The 24224-nt window shown below is 35.6% G+C and overlaps 2 protein-coding genes across 2 annotated transcripts; both read left to right on the top strand.

The window, feature by feature from the left end:
• Window positions 1-619: 619 nt before the first annotated feature.
• Window positions 620-17878, top strand: LOC100260653 (uncharacterized). Its single transcript, XM_002271111.5, has 27 exons — window positions 620-783; window positions 1144-1209; window positions 2181-2267; window positions 3014-3070; window positions 3211-3275; window positions 3493-3662; window positions 3777-3838; window positions 4083-4166; window positions 5592-5751; window positions 6701-6816; window positions 7768-7896; window positions 8820-8891; window positions 9066-9161; window positions 9349-9426; window positions 10283-10411; window positions 10872-11048; window positions 11469-11672; window positions 11809-11922; window positions 12007-12257; window positions 12573-12618; window positions 12718-12966; window positions 14257-14487; window positions 14875-14966; window positions 16250-16478; window positions 16712-17068; window positions 17257-17330; window positions 17440-17878. The coding sequence occupies exons 1-27, from the start codon at window positions 685-687 to the stop codon at window positions 17543-17545; spliced, it is 3600 nt and encodes a 1199-aa protein (XP_002271147.1). The 5' UTR covers window positions 620-684; the 3' UTR covers window positions 17546-17878.
• Window positions 17879-18441: 563 nt separating this feature from the next.
• Window positions 18442-23310, top strand: LOC100255579 (pentatricopeptide repeat-containing protein GUN1, chloroplastic). Its single transcript, XM_002271144.4, has 4 exons — window positions 18442-20511; window positions 21948-22164; window positions 22599-22783; window positions 22880-23310. Exons 1-4 carry the CDS (start codon window positions 18575-18577, stop codon window positions 23142-23144), a joined length of 2604 nt encoding a protein of 867 aa, XP_002271180.1. The 5' UTR covers window positions 18442-18574; the 3' UTR covers window positions 23145-23310.
• Window positions 23311-24224: the final 914 nt, after the last annotated feature.

The raw sequence follows: 24224 nt of genomic DNA on the forward strand, positions 1-24224 counted from the left end.
CATTTCTAATATTTCTTTATTTATAAATAATATTTATTTTTAATAAAATTTAAATTTTAAAAACAAAAATTGAAAAAATTAAATCCTTTTACCTACCCTTTTATTCTTTTTAGGTAAAGATGAAAATAGATATAATTAAACAAGAAGAGGTTGGGATGAGGGTGACTTGTCCCGAACCCACCATCGCCTTGTTGTCATCCTTATAATGCCAACTTAGCTAAAACTCAATGAAAGATTTCCAATCATAATAATCATTGAGATCAATTTCAATTTTAAAATTTGTGTGTCATTTTTCTATTCATAAAATTTTGTTAAAATTAAGTTAAGAATATTTACGTTGGTAGTAATGTCTTGAATAAACTCAATCATAGTTATATGACAATTATTCTGATTTTTTATTAAATCGATTATCAACATATGATATTATGTCACATTAATAATATTATTTTTTTTGTTAAAAAATAAGTTAATCAAAATACGGTTGAATTTTTAAAAATACGATGGGCTAACCAGTGTACCAAAATCATGCAATTGGACCAATAGGCAGGCCTGCACCAACAGCATACGACGTCGTTTCGCTAGTTCAGTCTTCTTGCAATGTAAAACCCCTCGCATGGTTTATAAATCTCATGTAGAGAGACAGGGACCCCCAGATCTGTCCTCTCTCTCCTTGAAGCTCTAAATATGGCGATTAGAGAGGCTTTGATATTCTCGCTGACTGTTATCTATATCACTTCACTCGCTGCCGCCGATTCCATCCAAGGCTGTGGTGGATTCGTCGAGGTCAATCCCTTAAATTCATCTTTAACTTCGTCTATGTGTCTCTACTAAGTTTCCTGCCCCGTTTGGTTGCCGAGAAACCGTAGGAAAAAACAAGAAAATTCAAATTGTTATTATCGATTGAGGTTTCCAGTTCTTCTATTTTCTACGTATTTTTTTTTCAGACTTTCTCCAAATTGGAGAAAAAAAAAAAAAAAACCTAAGGATCTGAATTTTTGGATCTCTTCTGCAATTATTGAGGGAGTCCGTCCTTTTTTATTAAATTATTTGATGTTGCTTGAGAATTTATTTCTTTAATCGGAATCACTTGAACATTGTAGTGTAGTTGTTGCTGATTTCTCTGACAAGAAGTTGTTATTGTAGGCAAGTTCGGATTTGATCAAGTCGAGGAAGCCAACTGATGGAAAATTGGATTATTCTCATATTACGGTATGAATTTTATACTGATTGTTATCTCTCCAATGAAAGTGCATGTTATATTGTATTGGTTTATAACAATGTCTAGGCAATTGAAGCTCATCCATAATAGACCCAAACATTTTTTGAATTGTTATTGAGCTGGAACAGTCCCTTCTTGTTTTTTGTATTTTTATTTTTTGGCAGTGATTTATGGAATCATTAATGGAAGTTTGAGAAAGCAACTGATTTTAAGTGATTTTTAGCATTTTCCTCGTCTATCTGAGACTAAATGGAGCATTATTTGCTGGATTTAAGAATGAAACTATAATTAATTTTAGCAAAGTTTTGATCTGGAACTAAAGAATTGTCTGTATATGTTTGAAATGCTCGGCCCAATCTGGGATTGCTTCCATAACCATAATCAATGATAGGTTGGACTATTTGGTGAATCACTGGATGTCATTGATTATATGTTGAAGTTGTATGCATTGAATGACAAGGCAGTTCATTGCAAGCTGAGTGGCAGCTCACATTAGCACTTTCTTAACTATTAGGCATTTTTGCTCTCTCTGTATATCATGCAATTCTCATTTGATGTCCATTTCTCCTTGTGGCATCAAATGTCCAGTTGATGTTCCTGCATCTAAATTGAGAAAATGTCCTAAATTTCTTGTTTTCTATATCATTTAGACTTTCGATATTTTACTGGGAAGGGTTGGTGATATTGCTGAAACCACATTGGAAAGAAACTGTATGGGTAGCCCATTTTCGATTCTGATCTTGAAGGAAAAGAAAAAACCCAAAATACTATGTGATATGTTTATGGACCTTTTTAGGCATTGATGTGAAGTTTAAATAAATGGCTTGTTGTCTTGGTAGTCACAGTTTTTATAGTTTTCTTTTCTATCTACACCAACATTCTGGTTAATTGCTAATTTTGTGCTTCTGAAACATGGATACTTAAATTGAGGTTCTGAATGGTTTATTTTATCAAACTGTAGGTTGAGCTTCGCACAATTGATGGATTGGTGAAGGACAGAACTCAGTGTGCCCCAAATGGTTACTATTTCATTCCTGTCTATGACAAGGTATTTTTAAAACAATAGTGTGGTTCATTCTGCATGAATGAGTAGAAAATGTAGTTGCCTCTCATCAATAACTAACATTTCAATCAAACAAAGAAGTAAAAAGAAAATTGGCACAACAAAACAAAAAGATCATTTTCCATGTAATCAGTTGAGTCAGTGGAAAATATAAGTTTAAATCACAACAAATAAAGTCAACATTAGTTCATTTCGCCAACATGCTATCATACTACCTTTTTTTTTAATTGGAAAAAAGTGAAAACATATTAGAAATGCCTAAGTAGAGGTTTATCAATGTACACAGAGTGTATAGAAACATGCTATAATAATACTTGAGAATGAATTCCTTATGACAGTATCTTTCTGTAAGATGTTCTGGAAACTGGGCCATGGCTGATCATATATCAGTGGGACAGGTTTGTCGAAGCTAGTTTACCTAGCTAATCAATTACTTTTGGCTCTAAATATGATGATTTTATTTAGTCTTCTAAAATATTTAGGAGGAAGTGGAGGCCTAGCGTAGTGTCTTGTCCCTTGGATGGGTTTGAGATTTATGCAAAAAGGACTAAACCAATTAAGCTTGGAATCGGATGTGTTGTGAGTTTTGAGTTTTTGGGTGGATTGTGGGTTCAAATTAGAAATGGCTAACTCTCTTTTGAAGGCACTTACAATTTTATACATGCTTATTTCATCATCCTTATATCTGCATGGACTCTCTGTTCTTTTCATTGTAAGTATTTCTTTTGCAGGGTTCTTTTGTAGTCCAAATCAAGGGACCAGAAGGATGGTCATTGGACCCTGATAAGGTAGAGGCTGTATTCTTGTTGAAATAATTTTCCATATTGACAGTTACCAAATTTTCCTTTTATGACACAGATAGTCTTGTTATGAATTCAATCTGTAAATGTAGTTGCCATAAAATGACACCGACAACATCTTTTTTCAGGTTCCTGTTGTTGTTGATCATGCTGGTTGTAATGCCAATGAAGATATTAACTTCCGATTCACAGGGTTTGTCTGAATTTTTGTGTTATTATTTCTGTTTGCATAATTTGAAGTGTTTTTTTTTTTTTCCAAATAACTTTTCATTCCATTTCTGTTTGCATTATGGATCAAATAAGTAGTTTACTTTTGTTTCCTTTAGATATATAATATATTAACTTCCATATCATATTTGTACCTATAAAAAAAAAAAAAAAAAAAAAAAACTTCCATATCGTATTTGTAGGTTCACGATATCTGGAAGAGTTGTGGGAGCCGTTGGTGGAGAAAGCTGTTCACTTAAAAATGGAGGTCCATCTAATGTAAATATTGAGCTTTTGTCTCCTTCAGGGGATCTCATCTCCTCTGTTTTAACATCATCAGAGGGAAGTTACTCATTCAACAACATCATTCCAGGTTGGGGATTTTATTACTTTCCTGTCACAAGGTCAATGTGTTCTTATACATCATGCCACATTTTCTTTATCTGAAGTATTCATTTGCTAACTTATTAGGGTTTTGCTCGTGTAGGAAATTACAAATTACAAGCTTCACATCCTGATTTGACGGTCGAAGTTAGGGGTTCCACAGAGGTTTCATGCTTCTTGATTGTGTTTCCTTTTTTGCTTTCATTTTTTTTTTCTTTTTGCTCTCTCTCTCTCTCACTCATTCTATCTCTTCCAACTGAAAAAGGCGCACAAACATGCAAACATACTTGTGCATATATATATATATATATGTATGTATGTATGTATGTATGTATGTATTTTTGATGAGATGCTTTTTCGTACTAGACATTTGTTGATTTCTCTGATTCTGAATATACATATGCTGCAGGTGGAATTAGGGTTTGGAAATGGTTTAGTTGATGACATCTTCTTTGTCCCTGGATATGACATTAATGGGTTTGTAGTTGCTCAGGTAAATTTACAGTAACAATAATTGCAGAAAAATGCAATTTCTATATGATTCTCCAAAATACTTTGTTTTTACTATGTTAATTGTTAAGAAATCAATATGCTGATAGGAAGCCCTAAATACCTAGCAGCATGTCCAAATTGTTATGTTTGTTTGTTTTCGTTTTTTGGTTACATAATTGAGAAATGCTTTACTTGACTTAATTCAAGATAGATCACCTTGCTCTAATTAAATTAAAGGAAAAAAAAGGGAAAGAAATAAGATATCACATTGTAGTGCTATTGCAGCAGATATTTTACCAACAAAGATTTCAAGATGAATTTACTTTCCCTGCAAATAGTTGTGGTGTTCTAATCTTGCCATCTATCATTTATCCATCTTCTGCATCCTAGCTAAGGTAGCCAAAATTATTGAGAAAATCCAAAGGCTTATAAGTCAGGGTTGGGGGATAACAATAAGGTTCAAGGTTCATCTACTGCGCTGAGATACTGTTGCAAGCACTCTGGTCTTGGGTGCAAAGTGAAGTAGGAACCTTGCATGAATTGGAAAAGGGTTGTGGAGGTATCCCTTTTTGTCCCATGTGTTAGTGTATGCTTTGGAACTGGTGTACATGCTTTATGGTTCAAGGTTTGGAAATATCCCTTTTATTGTTTTGCTTCCTTCACCTATCATATCACTGCATTTAAATTGACATTTATTGCATATTTAGGCTCCTTTCCAAGGGTAAATTATCTTTGAACTTTTGTTTTCCTGGAATCCTGTGGATATAATTCCCCCATCTCATTGATCTCCTTGAAGTTTCCAAGGATTTGCAGGAGTTTAGATTTCGGATTATTTTAGGTTGATGTTTCTTTTCATGCAAGTTTTTTTTTTTCAAGGTTAGTTTGAATTGGTCCAGTAATCATCAATCTAAGTTGATTTAGTGATCATATCCATTGAATTCAACATAGCTGCTTGAACTGTAGCTCATAAGAAAGTATATGTGGAGCCCATCGGGGTGCCTACTTGGTTGCAAATTCTAGGATGTGTGATAGAGGCGCACGGTCCATGGTTTTTTTCCCGCTGCTGGTTGAATGCATTGCATTACCTGGTACTGGTTGTGGCAGGCATGCTCAGCAGCCTGAGGTTTGAGTCCTCATGGAGAGTCCGAAGGGTTCAACCATAGAAGGTTCCTCAATTATCAAAAAAAGAAAAAAAGAAAAAAAGGAAAGAAATAAAAGAAAGTAGATGTGGAGTGATCCAAACCTCTCTCTATTTGTGTGCAGTATATGCTAGAGGTGTAGTGGGTCCTATAATCTATAGTCATTTCTTCATTGTTATTTTTATTTAATAATCATCAACTGCCTTCCCCTGTAATTGAGTCGATTTGGTCCTCCGAAGTGCCCATTGAATGAAACTAATGAAAGATTCATTTTTCTATTTTGGTAGGGAAATCCAATCCTGGGGGTTCATATTTATTTATATTCAAATGATGTATCAGAGGTTGATTGTCCTCAGGGTTCTGGTAATGCCCCTGGACAAGGAAAATCTCTCTGTCATGCTGTTTCTGATGCTGATGGGATGTTCACGTTTAAATCATTGCCTTGTGGTATATCTCTATTTCTCTGTTTGCTTGTTTCCTTGCTGTTTGATATTCTCCTTATTTATATCATGCATGCACCTTTTTAATGCTACTTGCTTGATGTTGTTATATAGAGTTGTAGCTTCAATGATTACTACTTTTCTTAGTTATAAGTTTACAGAATGTTATATGGTCCATAATCCATTTGGCTTTGCTGTTTTCTTTTCCTATATCTGTCTTGGTTACAGTGCTTTTAATCCTATCATGACTAGGATTTGTGGTTGAAAAGTAATAATGTCCAGGTAGCAATTTAAATAGTGATAAGAAACTTCTTTTTGGTTGATTCCATGGTGATAATGGACATGGTTCTTAATTATAGTGTTTTTTTTTTTGTTTCTATTAATGTGTCATTTCATCTTAAAACTTGTTTCCTTTTAAAATATGTAAGCTATTTATATGTTTAATTGTATTAATTTGTTATAGATTAGTTGGACTATTACAAATATGTCCAATTGATTAGAATGTTATTAAGTCCTTTCCTGTCAGATTATTTTAGAACTTGTATTTCACCTATCAGTTTCTAGGACTAAAACATTTTAATCCATATATGTAGAAAAAGAAATATGTGTTAAACTGGACAGCATCTTGTAACTTCAGAGCATATATTAAACTGGACAGCATCTTGTAACTTCATAGCATATAGAGAATCCAATATTCATGTTACATCGCTATGGACCGACTCTCAGGGGACTGGATGGAAAATTGGCTTGCATTTATATTCAGTGCATGTTTTTTCATTCCTGTTTCTGTAATCATTTGCTTGATTATGTTAATTCTGTGTATCAAGTGTAGAAACCGAGGTTTTTCTAGCATTCTACTATATTAGATTTTGTAGAGAGTTGCTTTCATTATTTGGTTCAGCAAATGTATTGGCTTTATATGGAGCAAGTGCTTAGGTTGTGTGAAATGCTTACAGGGGTTTATGAGCTTATACCTTTCTACAAGGGTGAAAATACCATTTTTGATGTTTCACCACTGTCTGTGTCGGTGTCTGTTGAACATCATCATGTAACGGTTGCCCAAAAGTTTCAGGTATCATAATTTGTTGGTTATGTAGTCAAAACTCAGACATTGTTTCCTCTCTTGCTATTTGTCACGTCCTTTTGACTTCAGCTTCTTATTCTTGCATGCCTATATTCGAAATGTCTACAAACATGTCTATCAATATGTATGTATGTATTCATGTATATGCATGCTGCTAATTGGGGTAAGATTATACATTATAGAACTATTCTTCTCCTATTTCTATCAGCATAATTATTATGATGACTGATAAGTGGTTATTACCCAACCAGTAGTACTGTGCTGGGAAAGAGACCTAACAATAATAATGTAAGAGGTAATTGAATGCATGATTTTTGGATGCCTAAGATGGGCATCCTTCATCAGGCAGTGTCTGTAATTGGGCAATCCTTTCTCACCACTTATTGGTGTTATTCATGTTTCTAATTCATGTGAGATAGGAATACAGCTGTTCTAGTGGCTGTTTTAACTGGTATTAATATAGATAGCTTACCTGTAAATCTTATGCCATCTTCCTTTTTTTTTTCCCTTAATTTTGCATCACATTTTCTTCACACCACCAAATTTATGCTATTTATTGGATTGTATCAGAACTTCAGCAAGCTAGTAGATAAATGATTCTTCTCTGTCATTCTTGTCTCTTTTAGTTTGGGTCTTAACAGAAAAATAAAATGGAACATTTATTATGTTTAGTGGAGCAACAAGTTTAATTTATTATTCAAAGGTAATCTATCTCTCATGCAATGAAATTTATGCTATTTATTCAGATTGACCATATTAATGTTTTAAGTTTTCGTATTATAAACCTGATGTTGTAGTTACTGAATGTTGTTTCTATTTTGATTTTCTTTCATTTTAATCTGCTCCAGCTTCTTACAATTTAAAAATGTGCCATGCTTGTGATTGTTTTCCTATGAATATATTCAACTTAGAATCTTCTGGTATTGCAATTCTATATAGGTCACTGGATTTTCTGTTGGTGGCCGCGTTGTTGATGGAAATGATGCGGGAGTAGATGGTGTTAAAATTATTGTAGATGGTCAGGAAAGGTCCATCACTGACACACAAGGATATTACAAGCTTGATCAGGTATAATTATGTGCATGCTCTTAATGACTTAATTGACTCGATCAATTAATTTCTCTTGGAGCAAGATGTGTTGGTTTGTAGTGCTAGTGGGGTGAAACTTTCTCCCTTTTAGCTTCTCCTTTTTGCCTTTGGCCTCCCAATTACAGCTACTCGGATGATTTTTGGCTTTGCGATTGTTCCATTTTCTTTTGGTTATTTGTTTTATCTTTTAGACCTCAAATTTCAACTTGATGAAGTAGTATCAGTAGGCATCTTTATATTGTTTGTGCAAATCTCTTGCAAGATCTTGCTGCTGCTTGTGGAATGTTTAGCAGATAGATTAACTTGGTTTGTGCAGTTGCACTGGGCCAATGTGGGTTTTAGTTTCCTGAGTTTTTCATTTTTTCATTTGAAGAGATAGGAGTTGACCTGGTTGATGCTTACTGATGGAAGAAATAGATTTCATGATTTAGGCTGTCCAAAACTCTTATACATGAAATCAATGAAGTTCATGAAACATTTTTATTGCATACCTTTGACCATTCAGCTGATGGTTATGCTGAAGTTTTCATTTTAGTATTTTTGAAATTGTGATCCTCTTCTCATGACATGGAATAAAATCCATGTAAGTGCATCCATAAAATAATCCAGCCACTAAATTTGACAAAAAAGTACCTATTATAAAAAGATAATATTGATAACATCGGACCATCCCCTTGCACACATGTGCGCACACGCACGCACAAACACATGCCCACCCAATTGTTTGTTTTGTTGGTTCATATTTCTAGATCTTAACAGATGTATGATTTTGAAGCGACTTAATGAAACATTTTTATTGCCATTTTAGATGTGTTAGTGGTATTAATTAGTTCTAAAATATGTTATGTTTTTGGTTTTTATCTGATTTTTGTTTTTAAGTTGCCAAGTTGTTGAATGTCTAGGTTACATCAAATCGCTATACGATAGAAGCCAAGAAGGAGCATTACACGTTCACAACCTTAAAGGATTTTTTGGTAAAGTGTATAAAACAAATCCTACATTTTTGTGTTTTTAATTTTTGATGATGTTTATATTCCTTTTATGATGATTAGAGAATCTTTTCTTTTTTGGGTTATTTTTCTTTATGATGAATGACTTTGCTGTCCTTTTCTCTTTTATTGTTATTATTTTTAATTTTTTTTGTCTAGGTTCTGCCAAATATGGCCTCAATTGAAGATATTAGAGCAGCGTCCTATGATGTATGTGGTGTTGTTCGTATGGTTAGTGCTGGTTACAAAGCAAAGGTAACTTCAGATTTTATGTTTATCTTTCTTTTGCTCCTGTTTATAAATATTATAATTTTTATATTAAAATAATGTTGCAATATGGTACTTGATTTTAGTAATCTATCAAAAAAAAAAAATGGTACTTGATTTTAGTTAGATATCACACTATTTTTTGTTCTTCTCATCTGTTACATTTTTATTTTAGGTGGCCTTGACACATGGACCAGAGAATGTTAAACCCCAGGTGAAACAGACTGATGAAACTGGAAATTTCTGCTTTGAGGTATGTCAGCCTAATGCTATAGTATTTGTTGTACCTTCACCTTCTTTTAGTATGAGTAATGTTTTACTTAATGCCATACACCATATTTGGAAATTAGGAAGGTGCTTGACTTTCTGCTTCTTTTACCTTGCCATATCAATACATGGTATTGGTGTGTTAACTCATGAGACTATAACTTCATTCATTTGTTTTCAAACCCTGTTTTCTTCCAAATACCATAATTTTTTTCATTTGATTTCAAACTCTGTTTTCTTCCAAATACCATAATTTCATTCATTTAATTTCAAACTCCTGATAGAGAGACTCTGTTTTCTTCCAAATACCATATTTTCATTCATTTGATCAGAGAGGAAATGTTGCAGTTAATGAAAACTAGATTTAAATAAACTTTTAGCTTTGGTGTATAGTTGATCCTCACAAAGTTTGCAATTGTTCAAGGTTTTATGAATTTGTTACAATTGAATTTTATATGATATCTGATTTAACAGAATAAGAAACCATAAAATAGAATATCATGCTATTGTTGCTATGGTATAGGAAAAGTACAAAAAGGAAAATTGTTGATGTCTGCTTGTAGTTTTTTAAGAGCTTATTGAGTTAAAAGAAAATGGTGCTATGGTTATCAACCTAACCATATTAAGTTAAAAAAAATGGTGCTACTGTTATTAACCTAACCCTATAGGACACACAAGCACAATTTTAATTCTGCTGAATGGTCGGAAAAGGTAAGGTAATAGTTAATTGAACATAATTTCCTACTATGTTTTTGTCCATCCTTGTTAGTCATTGATTGTTGGAACTTCTGTACCCTTTCCTTGTCAGTTTTGTCTCTCTTATCACCTCAATATTTTTTCAGGTTCCACCAGGTGAATACCGTTTATCTGCTTTGGCAGCCACTCCTGAGAGTGCTCCTGGGCTTCTCTTTTTGCCATCTTATGTTGATGTTGCGGTCAAAAGTCCATTACTGAAAGTTGAATTTTCTCAGGTAAATTTTTCCTAGCTTAGCAATGTTAAAGTTCCTTCTGGGTTCTCTCCTCATTTTTGTATTTTGCCTTTGTCTGTGTCTTTACCAAAAACTTGCGCTTTGTGTTTATCCTGCATTCTTCAGAAATTGATCTTTAACTAATGGTCTAGTAACTTGGCTTTAGAGTTTGGCATGGACATGAAGTTTAACTGGTTTTTCAGGGTGTAAGAGTGAGTTCCAAGATTATTATGAAGCTATAAATAAGGTTGTAATTGTCTATCAAAAAAAAAAAGGTTGTAATTATAAAGTTATAGATAACGTTATTAAAGATCCATTTTCTTAATTATTCATATTTTTCTCTTTGAAAAATTTATGAGTCTTTGAGCAATGGGTGTTTAAATTACCTTATTTCGTTATGTTAGATGTGCAATTTCGAGAAGAGAAAACACTTCTTTCTGATATGTATTCTTCTAATATTCAGGCACTTGTCAATATACATGGTGCTGTAGTCTGCAAGGAGAAGTGTGGTCCATCTGTTTCGGTTACTCTTGTTAGGTTGGCTGGCAAACATAATGAAGAGAGAAAGACAGTCAGTCTAACTGATGAGAGTAGTGAATTTTTGTTTTCAAGCGTCTTTCCTGGAAAATACAGGCTTGAGGTTAGAGTTCTCAGACTTATATTGTTTCTTTAGAATTTATTCTATGTTTGATGCAGTTCCTTGTTGGGAAGGTGAATGGAAAAAATCATGTGGGAAAACTATCTTATTTTCTATTTGCATGTATGTGCTTGTGCAAGTGTGTAACTTAATCAATTTTGGCCATTTTGTGATGCGTTACTGGGATGTCATTTTTCTTCTTCCATGCCATAAAAATCTTATCTCAATGGAGTAACTCTGCTCATCTCAGTTTGAAGAAGTTATAAAATTCTTTACTCTCCAGGAAATTTCTTTTCTTTTCCCCCCATAGCCAGAATTTCTAATTTAAAGCATCTGTCAGGGCTAAGGATGCATTCAAATTCAATTTGTTATAAGTTTGTCTCTGCTTAAGCCTCTTAATTTTAATGGTTGTTTTCTTTTTAGGTCAAGCATCTTTCTCCAGGAGCCGTGTCTGGGGAAGATAGCTGGTGCTGGGAACAGAGTTTCATTGATGTGGATGTTGGTGCTGATGGCATAAAAGGAATTGTATTTGTCCAGAAAGGTTATTGGATTAATATAGTTTCCTCCCATGATGTAGATGCTTACATGACTCAACCAGATGGTTCATCTGTGAATTTGAAGATTAAGGTTATCTCCATCCATTAATAATCTCATTATTTGAAATTTTCATATAACTATTATAGGACACTGTTCACACCTCTATGCTAAAATGTGAAATTCATAGTCTGCATTTTCAGTTTCTCTTTCCTTCTTTGAACTGCAGAAAGGCTTGCAGCATATTTGTGTAGAATCTCCTGGAGTACATGAACTCCACTTTGTTGACTCATGTATTTTCTTTGGGAGCTCGTCGATGAAGATTGATACATCAGATACATTGGTACAACACTTATATAGTTTTTCTTTCTCATGGCATGGATCATTTCCTTTTCCTTTATTCTCATATTTTCACATTGTTTTATAGCCTATCCATTTGAAAGGAGATAAATACCTCCTTAAAGGGCATATCCATGTTCAATCAAGCTCACTCAGTGGTGAATATGAGTTACCTGAAAGTTTTATTGTGGAGGTTTTGAATAGTGATGGCACTGTCTTTGGTGGTAGTCCTGCCAGACTTATATCCAGTGAAAATGATCAAACAAGTGCTTCTGTATATGAGTATTCTGTATGGGCCAATCTTGGAGAAAAACTTACCTTTGTTCCTTCAGATGCAAGGTACATATAGTTGGCTTGTTTTTATTTTGTTTTGTTCTCATATCTTTAAGGTTGAAAAATAGGTGTATATTATATTGCTAGAAATTCAAAAAGATTTGTGCCTTTTGTAACCTTAGAAAACACCTTAATCATTTTTCTGTGTATGTTATGCTTGTGCTTTCAGTAAGTTGTGGTCTGCAGACTTCATATCACTGTTTTGTACTCTGACATGATATGCCAGTTCTCTTGTATGCTTGACATTTAGTAATTTTGACATGATGCTTCTCCTAGAATTAAACCTTCTGGGCCATTAACCTAAGCTGCAACGTGCTGCAGGAATAATGGTGAGAAGAAGATCTTGTTTTATCCTAGGCAACAACATGTAAGCTGTATTGGAGTACTTACACCTGCATAATTATCTCAATTTTGATCTGTGAACTCATGCTCAATTCTTTGCCTTGTTTTTTTTTTTTTTTTTCAGGTCTTGGTGACAAATGATGGTTGTCAAGCTTCAATTCCTCCGTTTTCTGGTCGACTGGGCTTGTACGTTGAAGGATCGGTTTCACCCCCTCTTTCTGGAGTCAATATCAGGATTATTGCTGCAGGAGATAGCCCCAATGCTCTATTTAAGAAAGGTGACTTGGCACTGGGAACTACAACAGGGACAGATGGTTTCTTTGTTGGGGGACCTCTATATGATGATATAACTTACAGCATCGAGGCTTCAAAGGTTCCGAACATCTACAATGAACAGTTCCTTTAACATTCTTATATCACATTTGTGCAATAAAATTTATTAAGTATGCTTTCCATAACCATCTTAAAAGGTGATGCTTCTGAATCTTGTTGTTGGAAGTGATATCTGAGTAAATGCTTCTGATGTGCCTAACCAAGTACAGCATTGTGATGTTTACCCAAAGCTGGAGTTTAAAACACTGAGGTAGTTACAGTGTTGTGTGCTTTATGTTTAGATTTAAACTTCAACATGAATTAATTCTCTCCTTGGAATGGCAGAAGTCAAACTTAGAATTTAAACTTTTCTTTCATGCTCTGTTTACTGTGATGGTCTGGAAGCCCTTACATTTGTAGTCAAATGTCTATTTCCCTCCTTTCTGGTCAAAGTGCTAACTCAATTGCTTTTCTCTTGAACTGCTGCATTCCCATTGCTCATGTTCCATGTAGTTGTGATGTTTCACTGACCCACTTGTCTGCATTTCTTTGCCAATCCCTAATTAATAAAAATCTTCATCTGGGCAGATATATTTTACAAATTGTATGTTTTTGGATAAGCTTCAATTCTGTTTATGTCTTTCTCTTCTTTTCCATTGGCTGCCTTTTCCTTTGACTTGTTCAGAATCCCTTGGGGATTTGTATTTGTTACCTCCATTCTTCTCTTTGATGGTGCTCTTATGTTTTTCCTAGACAATGTTTATTTATGCCGACTTTACTGTTGTTTTTCTTGCCGTATTATATCTTCACATAGCAATTCCTGTCCAGGACAAAGGACAGCTGACAGCCAACTTACTCTTGCACCACATTTTCATTGAATCTTGAACATTTCTTCCAAACTCTAGGTTGTGTATAGCCCCTAGATATAATTGAATGATGGTTCACATAACTGAAACAAGTATTTGGGGTAAAGGATTGGTTGATTTGAGTGTGTGTGGATGTTGCATTTATGAAGGTGAGTCATCAACAAGAGCCCAACTTCTAGTTTAATTGTTTCTCTGACTGATCTTTTGGACATTTGTTCTTATCATTGAATCTTTTTTATTTTTGGTATGTAAGCACTAGTTTATATTTTAAAACAAGATGAAAAGGGCAGGTTAGCACATCTATTCTTCTCCTGTTGAATATGGTAGAGTGCTGGTTTGACTTAGTTAAATAAGTTATGTTAATTTGTTGTATTCTACAAGATCTGGGTGAGCATAGTACATACACATGTAGCACATATTTTCTTATATCTGCAATTTCCCCCTTTTTTGTGTGCATTTCCTGATGTTTATCTCATATTCTGCAGACTGGCTATCATCTGAAACAAGTTGGACCTAATTCCTTCTCTTGTCAGAAGCTTAGCCAAATTTCTGTGCATATATATTCTAAAGATGATGCTGAAGAGCCTATTCCTTCTGTGCTACTATCATTGAGTGGTGATGATGGTTATAGGAACAACTCTGTATCTGGAACTGGTGGTGTTTTTCTCTTTGATCACTTATTTCCTGGAAGTTTTTATCTGCGACCTTTACTAAAGGTACTCTTGTAGAATGGATTTTTGCCATGTGATACTTACATGTGAATTACTTTTATTTTTTCTTTATATTATTATTGTTCTTTTCTTTCTTTCTGTCCCTTTTGAAACGTCCCTCTGATGTGAAATGGAGAATGCTGCATATAGGTTCCAAAAGTGAATGATCTTGTAAACATTCCTCAGTAATGAAAATAGCATTGTAGCCAAATATTTTGCCACTTTTGACTTAATAAATAACCATATAAATTGTTTTTATAAGGTGGCATAAAATGCCGTAACACTAGAATTTGGAATGATATATTGGTATTTTTTTCTGATTGCTTTCTCTTGATGAAAAAAGGATTGTGCATCATCAACTCACTAAACTAGTTAATGATCTTATTTTTGTAGGAGTATGCTTTTTCGCCTCCAGCGCAGGCAATAGAACTTGGTTCTGGGGAGTCAAGAGAAGTCGTTTTCCAAGCCACTCGTGTTGCTTACAGGTGTTATTTATTTTCTATGCTCCCCTTTCATTAGTCATTTCTTTCATTATCAACATTATTATTATTTTTTTATTTTTTTATAATAAGGCTTAGGATCATAACCTTCTTTTAAAAAGTTCTTGAGGTCAATGTGATCACACTCTAGTTATTCCATATTCATGGCACAAAATATGTATTAACGAACCAAAGTTGTGTCTTTCTCTTGCGTAGTTATATTTCATACTGTGGCCACATGTTTTTCTCACTCATCATTGAAAAGAAAAACAAGGTAGTGCTGCAGACTTTGTCAACCTCATCCACTTGATTTCATACTCTAGTTATTAGATTTCCATGGCACCAAGTTTGTAGCAAACCAAAGTTAGTGTCTTTGTCTTGCATGGTTATGTTTCATACTGGAGCCATGTGTTTTTCTTGCTCATCATTGAAAAGAAAAATAAGAAAGTGCTGCAGCTATAGCTATAGGCTTACTTTGTCAATCTTATCCTGCATGATTTACTTTTCTACATAAATTTTATCTTCAAAAAGGATTGGAATCGGTGGTTTCTCAATATGCTTTTGGCTATTGTTTAACTACTGCTAGTTTTTGATAAGGTAACCTTTTTGTCTAATATGGCTACTTTGTTTACATTATTAGTTTGCCCTCCTCCACGTAACTATTTGCAACCATAAACTTTTTAGGCGGAGACAAGCATATATTGGGTAACAGAGGTTCTTTGCCTGTTGGGTTTCTGCCATTTTTCGTATCATTTCCTTATTCATTTTTATCATTCATTTGTTCCCTCTTGATTCTTTATGCTGCTCATATTGTTTGATTTGTTTTCATTTATGGGCATATCTATAATCGTTTCTTCTCCCCTCTTGAGAAAAAACTGTTTTTCAGCACATCTTCAAGGTGTAAATTCAGATGTTATCTACTATGGAAATGTTATAGATTATGTACCATATAGGTTTCCTTATCCCTAGAATCTCATTATTATGTTGGTTCCTCCAAAGGAACTATCTTAAATCTGTTTTTTTGCAATTCCAACCTCCAATCAAATTATAACCTTGTTTTCTGAACTTGCATCTGCTTCTATTTGAGATGCCCAACCAAATTGCTTGTGATCAGGAACCTCAGGCTATGTTGCCTTAAAAGCTAAACTTTGTTTTTTCTTTCCTTTTGTCAAAATTCTAAAACTACATAACAAATTTGTACTGTTCCTGAAAATGTCAACCTGCAGTTCTTACTGCATCTGTTTCCTTATTGGAGCCTGAGAACCTAAGATGGTTCAACCTCTTTGCAGTGCTACAGGTACAGTCACCTTGTTGTCTGGCCAGCCAAAAGAAGGCGTTTCAGTTGAAGCCCGATCAGACTCCAAAGGCTATTATGAGGAAACAGTAACCGATTCATCAGGAAGTTACCGTCTAAGAGGGCTTCTTCCTGATACAACCTATTTAATCAAAGTGGTAAAAAAGGATGACCTCAGTAGCTCCAGAATTGAGCGTGCATCTCCAGAATCTGTCTCTGTTAAGGTGAGTTATATCTTATCAATGTTGATTTATTCTAAACGTAATGTTTTTTTTTTCCATTGTAGTTTTAGCCTTTTGCAATATTTTTCAGCATGCCTGATGCAGCTTTTATCTCTTTCTTTATTTTTTTTTCTTCATCTTCTCCACTGTTTTTTTCTAACCTTTTTGCATGATATCCTCTATTGGTTACTGCTGGTGTGTAAATTGTGATTCACACATATATGATTCATTTGTAGGTTGGATCTGAGGATATCAAGGCATTGGACTTTCTGGTATTTGAACAGCCAGAAATGACCATTTTAAGTTGCCATGTTGAAGGGAGTAGAATCGAGGAACTACATTCACATTTACGAGTGGAGATTAAGTCCGCTAGTGACCCATCTAAGATAGAGTCTGTCTTCCCACTCCCGCTTTCTAATTTCTTCCAGGTGAAGGACTTGCCCAAGGGTAAGCACCTTTTGCAGCTCCAATCTGGCTTCCCATCCACCACCCACAAATTTGAGTCCGAAATTATTGAGGTTGACTTAGAGAAAAACACCCAAATTCATGTGGGCCCACTCAGATTTAAAGTTGAAGAGGATCACCACAAACAGGTCTGTTTCACTTTCTTCAAACAAATAATTCTTTTCATGATTAGTTATCACCAACTATGCATATTGCTCACCTACCCACACTACTATTGGAACTGCTCTTCTGCCATCCAAACCTTCCAAACAATCCAGTGAATTTAGAATGATTTAACAAAACTTAACCATGTTCTTCTCCCTACCATGTCCTACAGGAATTAACTCCAGCACCCGTGTTTCCTCTCATCGTTGGAGTTTCAGTGATTGCTCTTTTTATCAGTATGCCAAGGTAAACCTACTCATTTCCTGACTTTTAAGTACTCGTGTATAATGGTTGCTATTCTACCTCTAATTCTAATTCTAATTCTAATTATTTCTTATTAATTTCTGTCTTATAGATTAAAGGATTTATACCAAACAACGATGGGAATGTCGATGTCCGGAGCCACCTCAACCGCAAAGAAAGAAGTGAGGAAACCGATTTTAAGAAAGAAGACTTACTAAAAGCTGGAGTGATAGAAAGTCTTTACATTCTCCTTTCAAAGTTTTGGGATCACGAGCTTGCTTGCATGGCGAGCATGTGTACCGTTTGATACTGACCAGAGTTTTTATCTTTTTACATGGTCGGAAAAATGCAGAATTAAATGTACCCAGTAAAATGAGCCTTTTCCCCACTTTCTTTTTTCTCTTAAATTTTTCTTGATCCAAGTCAAATTTTAGCTTTGTAATTATACCTTCTTTTTAGCTGTTGTGTTTTTTCGTGATAGTATAGGATGTCCATGCCTTGTGACTTCATAAGATTTGCTTAATGCAACTTCAAGTACGGGCCTTTATCTAGTGTTCTTTTTTTTGGGTAACGTGGCTTTTACGGTTCCTGATTGAGGCAAAGATTTGGGATCTCCTACATTGAGGGAAATGATCCAGCTATCCACGTGATTGTTGATTCACCCCGAGGAGATGGGAGTCACTCCTGAATCTATCCCGTGTTTTATACCACTATCGGGCCAGACCGTTATTTCCACAAGAAAACAAATCAAGAAATCAAATTTGGGAAAAAAACAAAAAATTGAGTTGCAGGAAAAAATAAATAAATAAATAATTGAAGAGTAAAAAGACAAAAGGAAGTGGCAGCCAACTGGTCAGTCAGCTTTATCATTGTGAACTGGAATCTACCGTATCCCCACTTCTGGACCGTTCAAGAAGGGCCTACAAGGCAAGTCATTCTCGTCGACACATCTGGACCGTTCAAGGAGGGCCCACAAGGCAGGTCACGAATGGTCAAAGAGTGGACTGAATTCGCCAAAATATTACGTGGTGAGGATCCACCAAAGTGAGTCCGACCATAATAATGGAAGGGCAAAATAGTAAAATGGAGACGGTATAGGGCAAAATGGTAAAATGGTAAAATTGAGAGAGTATGGCGAAGATTTCAATGTCTGAGAGAGGACGCCCAACTCAGCTGGGGAGTCACTCTCAGGCTCTTCCCTCTTATCCCCTTTCCTTCTTTCCACTCTTCCACTTTCTCTCTCCAAAATGGCGTCTCCGACTCCCCCTCACTGCTCAATCACCGCCGCTAAACCCTACCAAAACCTCCACTACCCCCAAAACCCTACCAAAAACCACCACAACAATCACCACTGGTCTTCCCACAAAGTTTCCCTCACCAACCCTCTCCCTTCACCTCGTAATGCTGCCAAGCCCGGTGCTGCCTCCCCCGCCACCGCCACCAACCGCAACTCTAATTTCCCTTCTCTCTCTCCTCTTCCTCCCTCCAAGTCCGAGCTCACCGCCGACTTCTCCGGTCGCCGATCCACCCGCTTCGTCTCCAAAATGCACTTCGGCCGCCCTAAGACCGCCGCCGCCGCCCGCCACACCTCCACCGCCGAGGAGGCCCTACGCCACGCCATTCGCTTCGCCTCCGATGATAAGGGGATTGATTCAGTGCTTCTCAACTTCGAGTCTAGGTTGTGTGGATCCGACGATTACACCTTCTTGCTCCGAGAGCTTGGCAATCGGGGGGAGTGGGCGAAGGCCATTCGATGTTTTGAATTTGCTGTGCGGCGGGAGCAGAGGCGCAACGAGCAAGGTAAATTGGCTAGTGCTATGATTAGTATTCTGGGTAGATTAGGTCAAGTTGAACTAGCAAAAAATGTGTTTGAAACTGCTTTAAATGAGGGATATGGGAATACAGTTTATGCTTTTTCGGCTCTGATTAGTGCATATGGGCGAAGTGGATATTGTGATGAGGCGATCAAGGTATTTGAGACTATGAAAAGTTCGGGGTTGAAGCCGAATTTAGTCACTTATAATGCTGTAATTGATGCGTGTGGAAAAGGGGGTGTGGATTTTAATCGGGCAGCGGAAATATTTGATGAAATGTTGAGGAATGGGGTGCAACCTGATCGGATTACATTTAATTCACTTCTTGCGGTTTGTGGTAGAGGAGGGTTGTGGGAGGCCGCGAGGAATTTGTTTAGTGAGATGTTGTATAGAGGGATTGAACAGGATATATTTACGTATAATACTCTATTAGATGCTGTATGCAAAGGTGGGCAAATGGATTTGGCTTTTCAGATAATGTCCGAGATGCCCAGAAAGCATATAATGCCTAATGTGGTGACTTATAGTACAGTGATAGATGGGTATGCGAAGGCAGGTAGACTGGATGAAGCATTGAATTTGTTTAATGAGATGAAGTTTGCCAGTATCGGTTTGGATAGGGTCTCGTATAATACTCTGCTTTCAATATATGCTAAACTTGGGAGGTTTGAGGAGGCCTTGAATGTTTGTAAAGAGATGGAAAGTTCTGGGATTAAGAAGGATGCTGTCACTTACAATGCCCTTCTAGGTGGGTATGGAAAACAAGGGAAGTATGAGGAAGTTAAGAGGGTGTTTGAAGAGATGAAAGCAGAGCGGATTTTTCCTAACTTATTGACTTATTCGACATTGATTGACGTGTACTCAAAAGGTGGATTGTATCAAGAGGCAATGGAAGTTTTTAGAGAGTTTAAGAAGGCAGGTTTGAAGGCTGATGTTGTTCTTTATAGTGCTCTTATTGATGCGTTGTGTAAAAATGGGCTGGTGGAATCTGCTGTATCCTTCCTTGATGAGATGACAAAGGAAGGGATTAGGCCTAATGTTGTTACTTACAATTCTATAATTGATGCCTTTGGTCGATCAGGAAGTGCTGAATGTGTTATCGATCCTCCCTATGAAACCAATGTGTCAAAAATGTCTTCTTCATCTTTAAAAGTTGTTGAAGATGCCACTGAAAGTGAAGTGGGAGACAAGGAGGATAATCAAATAATAAAGATTTTTGGACAGCTAGCTGCTGAAAAAACATGTCATGCAAAGAAAGAAAACAGGGGGAGACAGGAAATTTTATGCATCTTGGCGGTCTTCCACAAGATGCATGAGCTGGACATCAAACCAAATGTTGTCACCTTCTCAGCAATTCTAAATGCTTGCAGGTATGCTTCTTCACCTGATACTGCCTATCTTTCACCAAATTGAGGACCTTGTCATGTGAAAAATATTGAATCCAGAAATGTGGGTTTGGTGTGACTAATCAGTCATCTAGGACTCAATTTGCAAGCACTATCGTTTTTACTTGATTTCCTAATATATTATATTCATAGAACTTCCAATGAGGTTTTGCATTGAAACACTGGGAAAATTTCAAAACTGACCAAATATATATGAGCAGCACCTTCAGATTTGCTGACACCTATAGTCCATTTACAACATCTGGTGGTGAAACTAGGAATAATTATATAAGGATGTGAAAAAAACAATGGTTCTCAAACCGTTAAGAGGTTGGGAGAATGGTTAAGAGGGTCTAAATGATTTGAGTTTTTCCTTTCCTATAATTGCAGAGTTGTTGGAGCTGCTATACTCCTTTCCCCTTTTTAATGTCTTTATGTTAATTGGGTAAGAAGTGAGGAAAAGTTTATTCTATTTTTTAGTGGTGATATGTTCAAAGACCATGGTTAATCGCTTTAAAAGAACTAAAAGAAGGGCCAAATACCCAAGGGAGGGACAAATATTATTTCTCAGCTGTGTTTACAAAGCTGTCTTACCCTTAGAGACATCTCAGAACGCAGTGGACAACATATTTGGCTTCAGGCAGCATGGCCATATGAATGATATATTGTTGAATTTTGAGAGATAGTACTGAATATACAATGTACATCATCATTATCATCCTCCTCATAAGAGTTGGTTGTTGAGTGGATGCACTTTTAGCTTATATCAACTACATCAACTGCAGAATTATTTTGATGCCAGGGACATGATATATGGCACATCCAACTGCTCAATGACTATAATATTGGAGTGTTCAGATCGATACCCTAGGATCTCAGGTCTGGGACTTGTATTCTTAATTTAAGAGGAGAAACTGGGAAGGTTTAAGTGGCCTTTAGTTATCTAGAATTCTGAGTGATTACCTTAATGTTTTATGCATTCTTACCCATGTGCAATTTAAAAATTGACTAATGCAGTCAGCCTGAAGGCTAGAACATCAAATTTTCCCATGGTGAATAAAATAAGACTATGTTAAAAATTTCCTTGAACCCAATAACTGCGTTTATGTCTCTTTAGTTTGTACTTTTTCCCTTTATATGTCACCACTAGTCCTCTAGAACAAGAGACATTAAAGCGGATGAAACTGGACACACTTGCCTTTTCATGATGGCTTCGGTGAAATACTAGTTACCCAGGATTCCCTGCTCTTCCAATTCATTTGTGCTGTAAATAATTAATCAGTGGATGTATGGAACAGTGGGAAATAATTTAGTGCATGTTGCCTTCTGTCACTACTATGTCTTTTCCCATAATTCATATTTCTAATATTTTTACTGAAAGTATAGGTAATTTCAGTTTTGTAATTTGCCTCTGGATGCAGCCGCTGTAATTCATTTGAAGATGCCTCAATGTTATTGGAGGAACTGCGGTTATTTGATAATCAGGTCTATGGTGTGGCACATGGGCTTCTTATGGGCTATGGGGACAACGTATGGGTTCAAGCACAATCCCTGTTTGATGAGGTGAAGCAGATGGATTCTTCGACCGCATCTGCCTTCTATAATGCTCTGACCGACATGCTATGGCACTTTGGTCAGGTAATTTGTGAATAACTGTTAATCCAAAGTACAGGATTTTACTTGATCTGAACATAGTATGAAGTACAAGGTGTATTTAACTGGAGCAAAGATACTTTATCAATTGAACCTAGCTGGATAAATTCTTCTTCTAAGTCTCTATTTCCAATTGACATGAGAAGATGCAAGTGAAAAGGAATATCAGGAGTTTCTTTTATTTGATTGCTTTTTGCTATGGGGCTTTAGTTTTGGAATTCTATTTTGCAAGTCGTCTCATGTATTAAGCATCAGGGAAAAATCTTCAAGCCTTAGGAAGTTCATAATGAATATAGATCTCATGGTTCCATCTATAGGGAAACAATTTAGAGCTTGAGACAAACATGTAGTTTGAAAGTAGACTAGATTAGCATATTTTGATTGGTCTAGTGTTCACTCTTCTGTAACTGTCTTTTCAGAGACGAGGTGCCCAATTGGTTGTGCTTGAAGGGAAACGACGGCATGTTTGGGAGAATATGTGGTCGAACTCTTGCTTAGATTTGCATCTAATGTCTTCTGGAGCTGCTCGGGCAATGGTGCATGCATGGTTGCTCAATATTCGGTCTATTGTTTTTGAGGGTCATGAGCTGCCACAGCTCTTAAGGTAATATTGGTTATCCCTGTACTCCTTTATCTGTGTCCTATACTATTTGAACCAGGTTTTGATTAAAGACTAAACATTCAAGCTGTCGTTGAACAGTATATTGACTGGATGGGGCAAACACAGCAAAGTGGTTGGGGATGGCGCATTAAGGCGAGCTATTGAGGCACTACTGACTGGCATGGGTGCACCCTTTCGGGTTGCCAAGTGCAATCTGGGTAGGTTTATATCGACAGGAGCTGTGGTGGCTGCCTGGTTAAGAGAATCAGGCACCCTGAAAGTCCTTGTTCTTCATGATGACAGAACAAATCCTGATCGTGCAAGATGTAGTCAAATTTCCAATCTGCAAACACTTCCATTGTAGCTTTTGAGTATGTTGCTTTTCTTGTTTCTCTTCTAATGTGTTTATTCCCTGTAATTTATGCAAGTAATGGGTAAATAGACACCTACAAACCCGTGGGAGATATCCCAATTTTGGCTTTGTATGTTTTACAGCTCAAGATTATACAGTTTAGGGAGATTCATCAGTAGTTACTGTCTTCCACTCACTGGTGGCCTTTAATAATTATTGGTCATGATGTGGACGGTCCATGAAAGCATTCCTGGACTGAGCTCTCACACTAGGGCTGGGCATAGTTGGGCATACCAAGTCATATCATTTTAGAAAATGCTAGTAGCTTATGTATAGAAAATCTACAAAATTTTAATTATTTTTACTAAAGGTATTAAATTTAAATTTTATAAAATTAAGAGTCCTTTTGGCATGACTTGGAAGTGTTTTTAGTTTATAACACCTTTGTGAGAAAAACGTTTTTATAAGAATTTGAAAAAGTGATTTTACTAATGTTTTAGATGATATATAGTATAAATAAAAAGCACTTTTAATAATAATAAATTATATAAAAGGATATTTATTACAAAAAGGAAATATTATAATAAATCAAAAACTTTTATTACAAAAAGATATATAAGCATTTATATTATTAAAAAAATTTAAAATTTTATTTTTATGAAAGAGAAAGGAAACGAATGATAATTGAAAAAGGTTTTTTAAAAATATATGAAATTTTTTTAAAATTTTAGAAAATATTTTTCAAAATATAACCCAACACCCTTTTTTTTTTTTTTACCTTAAAAACATTTTTAGGTATTTTTATGGTTATAAGAACTTTTAAAAAGCATTCGCGAATCTAAATTCCTATTTTTTATTCTTTTCCAAATATTTATATGGAAATGCACTTTTTATTTTCTAATAATGTGTTTGAGAGTGATTCTAAAAATCGTTTATAATATTTTTAATACTTGAATAATAAAAAATTTTAGGTATATTTCCTAGAAATAATACCAAAGGGGTTCTTAGTATTTTTCAAATTTTCCATTTCTCCATTCTTGGTTGGTATCCGTTGCGTCCGCTTTAACCGCCTCCCTTGTACATATTCTTTCT

Source organism: Vitis vinifera, chromosome 7 (genome assembly GCF_030704535.1).
Source record: "Vitis vinifera cultivar Pinot Noir 40024 chromosome 7, ASM3070453v1".
Lineage (NCBI taxonomy): Eukaryota > Viridiplantae > Streptophyta > Magnoliopsida > Vitales > Vitaceae > Vitis > Vitis vinifera.